The 12,234-nt window shown below is 32.3% G+C and overlaps 1 protein-coding gene across 4 annotated transcripts in view; it reads right to left on the reverse strand.

The window, feature by feature from the left end:
• Nucleotides 1-10,022: 10,022 nt before the first annotated feature.
• The window catches only part of LOC107455730 (uncharacterized), a 56,896-nt gene continuing 54,684 nt past the window's right edge, over nucleotides 10,023-12,234 (reverse strand). For all 4 annotated transcript variants that reach the window (XM_016073401.4, XM_016073400.4, XM_016073403.4 and 1 more), the window contains one exon: nucleotides 10,023-12,223. In XM_016073401.4, coding sequence (XP_015928887.1) covers nucleotides 10,346-12,223 — 1,878 coding nt within the window. In that variant the 3' untranslated portion in view covers nucleotides 10,023-10,345. The remainder of the gene's footprint in view (nucleotides 12,224-12,234) is intronic.

Here is a 12,234-nt window from a genome sequence, read left to right on the forward strand (position 1 = left end):
CATAACCAGTCTCTTTCACACCAGCAATATCAAAATCTCAATTTGGAAAATTGTTCCCAGTGTTTCTCTAGCTATTGCAGTATCGAAGGCAATTAATGTGTTGCTATTCATTTGCTAAGGGAGCTTGTTAACTGCATCAACTTTCTTACTTACATCCTTTTAAAAAAGCTAACCATAGGAGGCGATCAGAATTCTACATAATACCCACGTCATGTTGAAAATGTTCCGTCTAGACCTATTCGAGATCTCTGGAGGCACATTGCAGTTGCAAGCTTCAGAATCTTTTTGCATGGACATTTAACATTGCATTTGTGTTTCGTCTTTGGACTGTCTGAGCTGTTCGTGGGGAACTAAGTGAATTTTAATCATACTTTGTTTTGTCCTCCTCCAAGATGAACATTTCTGTTGCTGAGCACAATTTGCACCTCGAGGGAAGTAGTTGTTCTTAAACTCTTTCCTGATGTATGATCAAAAGAGGGGAAAAAATTTTAAGTCTTTATAAGTTGTCAACTTTTCTGTATTTTTCAAATGCTTTCTGCATTTAACCTGATAATGTCCAAACATTATAAAACTAAATTCCTATGTCTGCTGCTGACCATTTTGTGATATTTTTTTTAAAAGAAATCCTAGGAAATAATCTAATCTTCACAAACCTGAAGAGTATTTTTATATATAACATTATATAAAACTATTTTAAACTAAATGATTTATTTAAAAAAAAAAATTTGTTTTGAATCAATGATTTTTATTTGAAATTATCATAATTGTTTTAAATCAGGCCTAACCTGGAGAACCTATTTGACTTTTGTGAGTTTCAGCTTAGTCCGAAGAAGAATATATTCTCATTTAGGATTTAACAGTTATGAGGGGTTAGTGCACGAAACTTTTGAGTTCCAACAATTGACATTGCTTCCGCAGTTAAACTTCCATTTGATCAATATAATGATCATTAGCCACATTAAAAAAAAAAAATTATTTTATTTCCAGTGCCCATCTGTGTTAAAATTTCATCAATTCAGACATTTTAGAGGGCAGATTTGTTGACCACTCTTTCAGGGGCACAGGTGGGCCAACGTTGCTCTCACAGTAACAACACATAGTACAGAGAATACACCCATGCCTTGCCTGAGACTCAAACTCAGAACCTTTCCAATACAAAGCCAGTTCCCTGAACCCTACACAGTCCTGTCGGCTTAAAATATATACAGTACAGAACCCGTTATCCGGAAATCAGAAAACCAAAAACCAGAACGAAATTCGATAAATTTTCCCGCCATTTTTAATTTTTTTTTTTTCTTCACAAGATTTTAGGATTTTTCTTTCTTTTTTGAAAGATGTTCACCTTACCATCATTTTGGAAATAATCATTAGTGTATTACTTCATCGTTTTTTCTTCTTTTTAAGATTATTTCCAAATTTTTTTTTTTTTTTAGTTGGGTTTAACAATAAAAAAACGGCTTTTTGTAGCGATTCCGAAAACCGGAAAAATCAGTTATCCGGAATAGCGATGGTCCCAATCGTTCCGGATAATCGGTTCCCTTCTGTATATGTTAGGTGGCAGATTTTTTTGTTCTGTGTTGACAAAAATTAATATCTGATTTTCTAATAGATTTTGAATTCTAGCTTTAGCTAATCTTTTTAATGGTGCCATCTACATCATTGCATACTCTTGTAGCGTTGTAAAAATACTATGCAGCCACAATTCCATAAATATCCTCTTGGGGGGGGGGTAAACAAAAATATTTGATGTTTGAAAGACATGTAGTTTTTTTTTTTTTTTCATTGCGCTGCACAGCGCACAGAATACCTCTCTAAGATGAATGTTAGCATTTTTTGTTGCTAGTATAATACACAACATATGGATGTACGGTAGCCATTGATTTGTTCCAATTAAAAACTTAAGATCTTTGCCTCTTACAAAATAGAAATAATAATTTTCTATAAAGTTATATATTTTTTAAACGTAGATTTTTTTTTCCTTCAGAAAAATAGCAGGATTGTTGTTTTGCTTTGAAGTTGTAACTTATTTCCTATATCATTTGCTTGCTGAACAACGTGTATCACAATTTGAATCAGGGTTGCCACAGGCGACTATTTGCTACTATTTTCGGCCTTAGGCGACTATGGCGACTTTTTTTTGCCTGAAAAGGGTAAAAAGGCAACTATTTTCAGAAATAGGCGACTATTGGGAGACTTTTTTACTCTTAGCGAAGTTATTTTTATACTTATTTTTCGTTGACCTACTGTTACTTTGCGATTGCTGCACAATCGCTGTTATCTTAAACTTTCGTTCTGAACTCAATAGATCAATGAAAAGAAAATACAAATTAAAAAAGTTTCTTCATTGATTTTTTTCGATTATTATTTTTCATTTTAAGCGATACAATTCGATTATTTTCGGCTTATTTTCGTAATTTAAAACACCCAATGAAAGGTGCTTTTTTCATTGGGTGTTTTTAAAAAGTGCTTAATTTTCCCTTTTCAAAAATTAGATTTTTTTTCGTTACTTTGTTGATTTTCGCTACGTATTATGCAAAAGCGTGCTTTTCTCATTGTTCTATTCAACATTTTTCAAATTCATTTCGGCGTACTGTCGGTCCATAGCGTATAAAAGCGACAATCATTTTACATGATTGATGAAATACTTGCGAGTCCGTATGTGCATCTTCTGAGCTGGGTTCGGTGAGATTATTGCGTTCTCATGTGCAACTCTGCTGCATTTTGTAAAATATTCTCTATTTCAGACTTTATTTTCCACACTCTGATATAAAACCGAAAAATTTCTCAATCATTTTATAACGGCCAATTTAATCAACAAGCCGACCGGCCTGTGTAGGTGGCAGGGAACTGTCCTTGCATCGGAAAGGTTCTGGGTTCGAATCCCGGGCAAGGCATGGATGTTTCTTTCTCTCTATCTGTGTTCTATGTCCTTTCTTCTTTGTGTGTGAATGTGACCCGCCCTATAAACGGGTTGTAGTGTGACCTGGGCGACGCTGCTCCACCGCCGTGGTTTCGCCACAAGTGCCCACGGGGTAACGAAAAAAGAGTTAGCAGTTCTGGCACTTTCTGTGGCCAATTGTTCCAAGTGCCCGCCATTAAAATAAAAAAAAATCCCGAAAGGAGTTCTTTGTCAGAAACTAGTTATTTTCTCATGGTCATCTTAAGTCTTTAAAAATTATTTTGCATTTTGTTAATGCATATAGTGCTTAAAAAGTACTTAAAAGGTGCTTTGCTTATTTTTTGTTGAAAGTTTTAGATACCCACCCTGTTGATAGATTATTTAGATGTTAAATATTTAATAAAATATTACATATTATTACGATGTATTTTAGTGTCTATTTCGTTAGATGTTCCAATAAGAGTAACAATTTTACTAAATTTGTCTTTCTTAATAGTACACGCCAGATATAAAGAAAAAAAAATTCTGTAGATACAGGGATAAAATGATCAAAGTAATGTACATTTGGATACCATAAAATTTAAAAATAATAATTGCACTATAGTGAGTGAAAATAGATTTTACCCCCTGATATTGAAAAAATGCAGATTTTAAAATTACTCTTCAAAATAATTTTCTTGTTTTCTATTTTTTGGAAATTAAAAATTTGCTTCGCTTTTCCAGGTTATGAAGAATTACTGCACTATGACTTCAATGTCTGTAACCTGATTTTTCAATTATTTGTGGTAATTTTTGAATCCTAGATTTCCTTACCTTTGAATATTTATTCTATTGCTTGAAATACAATAAGTTGATTTTTCTATAATCTGAACAAATCTCCAAAATTTTCCATGTTACTGCTATTGTTTTTAAATTGCAACTTTAAAAAAAATGGTATGCTATACTTAAGAAAGACAGTTTTCAGAGAAAAACTGAACTAAAGCTGTCTTCATTTCACCTTTGTATTTATTGATAATCAATTTTATTCGTTTCTTTTGGCATTATTGCACTGAGTGCTACTGTACTCAGTATAAATGTGTAAGATATAGTTTGTCTACAGTAAGAACACCCCCTCCTACAAAGTCAGAGGCTGTCTGCTGATATGGGAAAAAATAGAGCATTTCAGGGGAGGGGGTAAGTTCTCTTCACTCTAGGGCTAACACAATAGACCGAAGGAAAAAGATCGCTGACCCAAGCCAAAACCTATCCTAAAAAGTGATCCCATTACTTACCATTTATACTGTTATTCAAGTATGATAACAGTGACATTACTTGAAACAGTTATGCCTCGTTACCACAGTCTCCGCCACTAGTCCCGACGAATGGCTAGAGTAGCTCTTACTGTAGACAAACTGTAGAAATAATTCATGGGCAAGCCACTCTGTGGCTCTCTGTAATATTATGTTAACATGAAAAGCTTGTGTATAAAATCGCTTTTTCGCTTCTAAAATAGTTGAGACTAATTTCGTCTGCACCAGCGGTTCCCAACTGTGTATGTATGTTTTTTTTTTATGGTTTTCTTTGTAATCATTTTTTATAGCCATGAACGCATGATGTGTCAGGAAGTACAAAGCATCTTTGCTTTTTTATTTAAACAAAAAAATTGAAATTCGTTTAAAATCTTTAATGTATCGATCCATTATGATATATTTCTTCATATGTTCCGAAAAGGTTAACAAAAATTTGTGTTTTTTCACTTTTTTACGGAAAATAACTTTGATATATGTCTACTTTTCTAAAAATAAAAATTTATTAGTTTAGTAATGAAAGGAAACCATGCTGATATTTGCCTAAATGAATGAGGTGAGATTATTGAAATTTTCTTATCAGGTTTTTCACTCTGTCTACTGCCGTGCAATCGAAGAAACAGAGAAAGATTTCGAGAAAAACGACTTACAGCAATTTTTCTTGCCATTTCAATACTATCGATTCGAAATATTTCAAATTTACTATATATACCTACCTTGATATTACAGTAATTATAATGTGAAAAAAATTACTAATCTGTGATGCATAAATAATTATAAAGAAATTACGAGTTACCATGTTTTTCTTCAACCGATTATACGTCAGCACATTAAACACACATTTTACCTGTTCACGATGCCGTGATATACTTTTTTTCTGTGTTTTTTATTTATTTATTTTCAACATGTTTCTTGTATTTATTTCCATTATTTGCAATGGTTTTTTCAATTATATTTTTAAGATTTTTATCCCCAAGTTATCAAAAATAAATAAAGAGATATAACGAAATTATGGTGAGGAAAATTTCATTTAATTTTACTTATAATGTAAATATTTACATAAAAATACTTGATCAGTGATCAATTAAATCTTTGGATGTTTCAGATGATTTTATAAATTGTGGTTCAAGAATAAAAAAAAACTTCTAAGATTTCTTACAGGATGTCTTTTTTTTTTTTTTTTTAAATCTTTGCGAGTAGTGTCTCGTGTAGGAAATTTTACTTAAGATTTCTTCTTTGCTGCAGACGATTTTAAAAACTTAACATCTGTCTAGTTGTCATTTTCGAAAATTTTAGTCCCTCTTTGGAACATTATGTTCTTCATGATACTCAAGTATGATCAGGACCCGACTTAGCCTAATCGGGGCCCGGGAAAAAAACTTCTTTGGGGCCCCCCGCTGCGTCACAACTTCAGTAATGAAGAACCGAACTTTATGGGGGTATTTAAATTCTTCACCTCATTAAAAATTACAAGAAGATTGACTAGAACTTAAAATAGCTATAAAGTCCCCCCCCCCTCTAATAGTTCGACGAAATATTGTTCTGTCCATTTTATTGATTTTTCGTCAATTCTATGTCCATAATGCTGGGTGCAGTTTTTTGATTGTTAACTTAGTCCTCAAGCCGCGAAAAATTCATATCCTTGCTGACATAAGGGCAGAATTCAGCTAAATTTTCGCTATGACGACGGCTCAATTAAAGTTAATCAAAAGTCTGCATTTTTGTTAACATATTGCATTTTGCAATATGTAAAAAATACAGGCCTTTGATTGGCCCAATGTGTCCATCGTAATTGCGAAAATGTAGTTGAATTCCGCCTTAAAAAGCCGTGGATTTAGGAAACATAGATTGTGTTCATACGATAGATTAATGAAGAAGCTGACATAAAACTGTTCGATTTTACACTGTATTGATATTTTGTTTAAAAAAAAAAGTTCATTAAAGAAGGAAACGTAAAATAAAGGGCTTAGCCAGGCTCTGAGTATGATTAAATGTGGTTAAAGTGAATAATGTATCAGAATTTATCACATTTACTGGTTGTTATTATCAATAATTATATATGAAACTTGGTTAGTGTAATAATTTTTAATGCATTTGGCTAGAGTATCTAATACTCATGGTGATTTCCAAATAGACGGTGTCAGTTTCTTGTTTACTTTAAATTAGATGCGGACGTCCGTATTTTGCGTACGCTGCTCATAAGTTTCATAAATACTTGTGCTAGACGGTTTTAATTCTTTCCGATTATTTTTACTTTGTGTTTTTCAAAGCACATAACCTACAAAAAAAAAAATCATAAGTGTAGGCCTTAATTTAAAAGGGAAATAAAGCATCAGTGTAGGGATATAACGGGTAGTGGCACTTAACCTTACAAAACATTAGCGTAGGGTAAACCGGGCAATGACAATTTCGACTAATCCAATTGTTAGTAATAGCCGTTTTCTACTCGCTAATATTTTCATTAATCTTTCTTAACGATTTTAAAATTTATAAACTCACGATTTCAAAAATTTTCCATCGTTAATAGAAATGATAGGATTAAATTTTTAAAGCTATTATTTGTTTAGATTTTTCTTCTGTTTTAATTATAGAGCAGCATTTAAACTTTATTTTTTTATCGTCCCTTTTTTTTCCTGTACGGTAAGATAGATAACAGGTAACGTAGAAAAGTGTGATTATTAACGTTAGAGCTACATTTCAGAACTAAGAAGAAAAAGAGTTCTAATGAACGTTACTCTTTTTATGGTCATTTTTTTCTAAAACTACGGTAATGTGAAAAAGTTAAATTGCGATTTTTAAAGTTTAAATTTTCCATTTAAACATTAAGAACGATTTTTGTTTTGGTTTCTATTTAGCTTTTTCTTTTTTAAACGTTTTTAATAAGACGTGGCAATTAAGAGGTTTTCTATTCGACTTTATTCTTCACTTTTTCTTGGAAAAGACGGCAGATGTTTAGCTTTAAAATTTTCTTTCGAAAATTAAGATTTATTTACATGTAATCTTTTTTTGAGAGCGTTTTTATGATAGCGTGGCATTTTTTAAAGCGTTTCTGATAGACTTTGTCTCCTTTCATGTTTCATGGATAATTTTTTTTCGGAAAATATTATTTTTAGCATTAAGTTTTGTTTTAAGAATTAAGAGGTATTTTTTAATAATTTCCTTTTAAATTTTTTTTTATAAGAGCGGTTACTCAGTTTTCTATTTATCTAAAATATTTATAATTATCTCAACGTCTAATTACTTTTATTATCGCAAATAATAAAAGTAATTATTTAAGATATTTTCTTCCAAAAAGAGTATGTTTTCGTAACTTAAAATATAGTCTGAGCTAATTAGCATATCTAAGGTTAAATTTTGTAAAAATCCGATAATTTATAATTAAAGTTATTCAGGGTGTTTGCTTAGTGAATGGTTTATACAAAGGTAATTCCCTGCCAAAAGTCATTTATAACAATTACACATTTTTTTTATTGAATCTTGATTAGACCACTTTTAAAAATGGGATTTTTTTTAAATAAATTTTATCTATAGATTATAGACTGCCAAAATATCACTTCGGAGCAATGGCAGCATTAAATTTAAGCCTCAGCACTCTGAGTGCTTTTGTAAGCACTAAAAATCATTTAAAATACATAATACTGTATTTTTACATGACTATTAAAATTCATTAAGATATAAAAAATTTTAATTTTAGAGTGGTTACTTTTGGCGGTGTTTCAAAGGTGCGATTGGAATACAAAGAGTAAAAATTTATGAAGTAGAACTTATATCATTAAAAAACGCCACAAGGTAAATATTATCAAGAACCGATTAGAGAAAAGAATGATCACTGAAACAAATTGCCTTTAAAGCAAATTTTTGCTCATCTAAAATTAACGAAATTTACTTCACGTTCTTCTTAAAATTAAATGACACAAAAACATTTTATTAAATGGAAACAAAGTTCGTTTAGTTTCATACAGTTTGATGTTTCAGTTTAAAGCCTTATCAGTTTTAAAAATATATAAAATTTGAATAAATACCCATGAATTAAATATAAAATCATGAACTAATTTTAATTTACGACATAAGTCAGTTTTGCTCTATGATCCAATTAAAACGTAAAACAAATTCCAGACATTACACATCTTTATTTTAATAATTATAATTTGCTTACCTCTAAAGGAATTAACTAATTTTAAGTGTTTTTATAAAACCAATTATATATTTTATTTAGACTCAAAAAATAAAAATTTCAAGTATTGTTTTTTATTTTTTAGAGAAATATAAAATGCAAATAAAAGTTATTTATAAAAGAAAGCAGAGCATTTTGTTTAAACTTATTCTTAAGAAAGTCACAGCTTTGTAACTGCACTGCTGTCTTTGAATGCATTAACACTAAACATATTTAATATATACCTATTTCTACCATATGAAATGACCTGACTTCATGTTTCTTTATTGAATGTATGAAATATGGATGTTAGGAAGGAAATAAACTAAAAAAACTTTATTATACTTAAACAAAATTGTAATTTTTATTATTTACAAACACTAAGAATAAGAATTTTATTTCATTCCATTGTACATTTTCCGAAAACATATTTCTTCTAATTATTATTTCTATAGTTCTTATAATTATAAGAATATATAAGAATTATAATTAATATTATTTCTTCTAAGAACTTGCGCTGTCTTGATTGTTTCGACATTTTTCTGGGTGAAAACTGACAGTTAGTTAGAAATGAAGTAAAGCTACCAAAATAAAATATAAGCTACTTACCAAAACATTGAGTTTTTGTCACTTTTTCTGACAAAAAAATGCCAATCTAAAATTTTAGGTACTTTCTTGAAATTTGAAATCAGAGTTATTCTGATTGAACTACTACGCAACAGTTTTTGCAACTAATCAAACGCAATACATTGAACATCGTAATTCGTATGTGCAACATCGTAATAATGACCGTTTGCGGTAGAAATAGGTATATGACAAGTATTATTGGAAACAAACAAAATACTCCCCCTCAAAAAAAACATAATAATAGAATATTAACTGTATATAATTATTAGAAAAAGTCAAATGTGCAAAAAACGATAAGATGCTAGGCACATTTTCGATGCAAAAGTTCTTGAATGGTCATTTGACAGGTAATGGTATGTTTAGTGTTAAAATGCTAATGGAAGGGGTAAAAATCTCGAAAAAAAAAAGTTTAAAACTAAGTCTTTTTGTGAATCACAGAGTTAACAAGCTTAGCACACCACATTTCTCCTAATGCCTTTGACTAGAATGTTTTGGTTCGTGGTATTAGTATTTTGTATGCAAATCGCTACAAGGCTTTAGATTGGAGATCCCCTAATTTTTTTTGTTAGAGATTTTTATAAATATGTAACAAAAACAATTTTAAAATAATGTTTATTTTTCAAATGTTGCAATAAAATGATTTTCTGTTTAATCTTAAGAATGCACAAACATTGCAAGTTTAAGAATTTTAATTTGAAAATAGTGACAAATTTTTATAGCTGTACGTAATTTTGATTTGCAACCGTTAAAATAGAATTATAGAATAGAACCGTATAAGTAGAATTTAAGTATGTTCATTAAATGGGTTAGTACCTGCAGAATAAACTAATAATAAGAGACATTTAAACCTTTAAGATTGCTTCTTGAAATTTCAGAAAATTGCAAAAGAATTTTGACTCTAGACACTAGTTAAAAAGCTTCCTTTCATTATGAATATGACAGTGCAGGTGCCAATTACGGTAGTTGAGCCACTACTGTTAATCTGTGATCATCATTTAAGTTTTGACATTTATAACTAGTAATTTGAAATAAATGATATTGCAAGGATCACAAGCAATTGCATCATTAAAAAATTAATTTATTATCTCATTTCAAGGGAAAAAAAAACATCTATCTACAAAAACAAATAAAAGTTTGAAATTCAACAAAACAAGGAAACTAATGCAGTAGTAATAAACTTTGAAAAAAAAAAAAAAACTGAGTAGCCAAAAAGTGTCACTAGTCAGAAAATTATTTTCAAACTACAGCTCTTTTGCTAGAAAAATATATTCAAGAATTGCAAAAGAAACCACCCAATATGGGAGGCATGAATTGCAGCTCAAAAAACAGTGGTCCCATACAATGTCTCTAAGCCACATTACCTTTTCTTGAAATATCTTATCACACATTGACACTTTTAATAGTAACTACAAATTTTTGATCACCACCATCCGGGTGATAGCGATGAAGATGGCGGATGTTGCAGCTGATCGGGCATTCGGTCGGAGGACGTTTGCTTATGATGATGGATGGTGCGACCAGTTTAGACTCTGGTATATTTCCTATAACAATGACGCCACACGATGACGAATCACTGTTACCGGCTGAACTCGATTCATTTGAAAATGCAGCGTCGCACCTGAACAGACAAGGAGGATATGAAGAGGAACTGTCTGTCGCATCGTCATCTGGCAAGGGTGGCAGTGATGATACCGGGCTGCACAGAATTATGGGAGAGCTGTCATCCTCAAAATCTGCAAAGTCTTGAGATGTAGATGTGTTGCCGCTAGAAGGGGCTCTAGGAATATGGCAGGGGAGTGAAGAGTTGGACATATTTAAATTAGGCATTGACTGGGCATAAATTTTGTTAGTCAGTGTGACATTTTCAGTCACGGGGGTGGAGGGGCTAGTGGCTATCACAAGACCGGACTTTAAATCTGATGGCACTTCCACCAGGGTGGGTTGGTAACTCACAGAACTGGGTGTAGCATCCATGTCTACAGTCATATTGTTCAAGATGGGTTCATCACAGAACAGTTGGGTGGATAAACTTCTCAATCCGCTAGAGCGATTGATACAAGTTTCCACACTGTTGACATTTGTACCTTGGTAAAGTGATACAGTATTTTCTTGGAGATCACATGCAGCTTTGATCACAGAGAGTTGACCTGGGTCAGACTTTTCACTTTTCTGGACATTAATTTTTCGAGATAGTCCTAATGGTATATTTGAAAGTGATTTAAATGGATTAATATTTTTTTTCTTACAGTTTCTCGCAGGTAATGTGTTGAAAAATACATCTTTCTTTTGAAGTAAATATGGCACATGTACTTCAACTATACAGGTTTCTTCATTCTTATGTTCTCTAGGTACAGTATTCTGCGAGCACATGTTGGTATAATTTCCACCAATAGTTAAAGTGATGCCATCTGAAGTGAAATTATGGCACACAAAACGTCTTTCGGATAAAGGCGTACTCATCTTCGAAGACATCGATCCATTGCCTACTTGCTCCAATTCTAAACCAGTGAGAACCGGGTCGCAGTGAGATATGCTCCTCAGCTGCTCGATACCAGATCTTCTGCACTGATTTTCATCATAGAGCACTATGTTTTCAGCTGAACGTGGTTGAGAATAGGGAGGCGGTGGTCCCCACATATAACGTGGTACTTCATATCCTGAAAAGTTGCATGGGTCCACTAAGGAGTAAGGCTGGGCATAACGCGGACTGGAATTTAAATGCAAATGATGAAATATTCCATCATTGGACCGGGTTCTCCGATGACTGACTTGCGGCCGCCCATACGGTGAATTTCTAGAGCGAATTCCAAAGTGAGATGACGGAGGAAAGCAACTAGTGTTCCGGGAGCGGAAAATGTGAATGCATTCACTCCGCCAGGGAAGAGAATCTACATCCTCATTGCTGGCACTCGTATGATGTTGATTCCAAGATTCCCGAGACATCAATCGTTGCATGAAGTTAGCTTGAGTAGGTGTATCCTCAATTTCATTTTGAGTTCTTTCCGTCATTTGCCTTTGCCATGGAAGCCAATTCCAGCCAGACGGGCGATTTCCCGATCTGGATGCTTGATCCCTGAAGGCAGAGTTAGTAGGAGAACACTGCTCTTCTTCGTTGCCTATACTCGCCATATTATTATGAGATGCCAGAAGTCGGTAATCAATCATGTCCCAAATATGCCACGGATATAACTCGTCGTAACATCCACAAACACTGTGATGAGAGTGACGTTGATAAAGAAATCTCCGCCTTAGCTCAAGCTGTAAAAAAT

This window comes from Parasteatoda tepidariorum, chromosome 2 (genome assembly GCF_982258835.1).
Source record: "Parasteatoda tepidariorum strain Cologne lab strain chromosome 2, Ptep-v5.0, whole genome shotgun sequence".
NCBI lineage: Eukaryota > Metazoa > Arthropoda > Arachnida > Araneae > Theridiidae > Parasteatoda > Parasteatoda tepidariorum.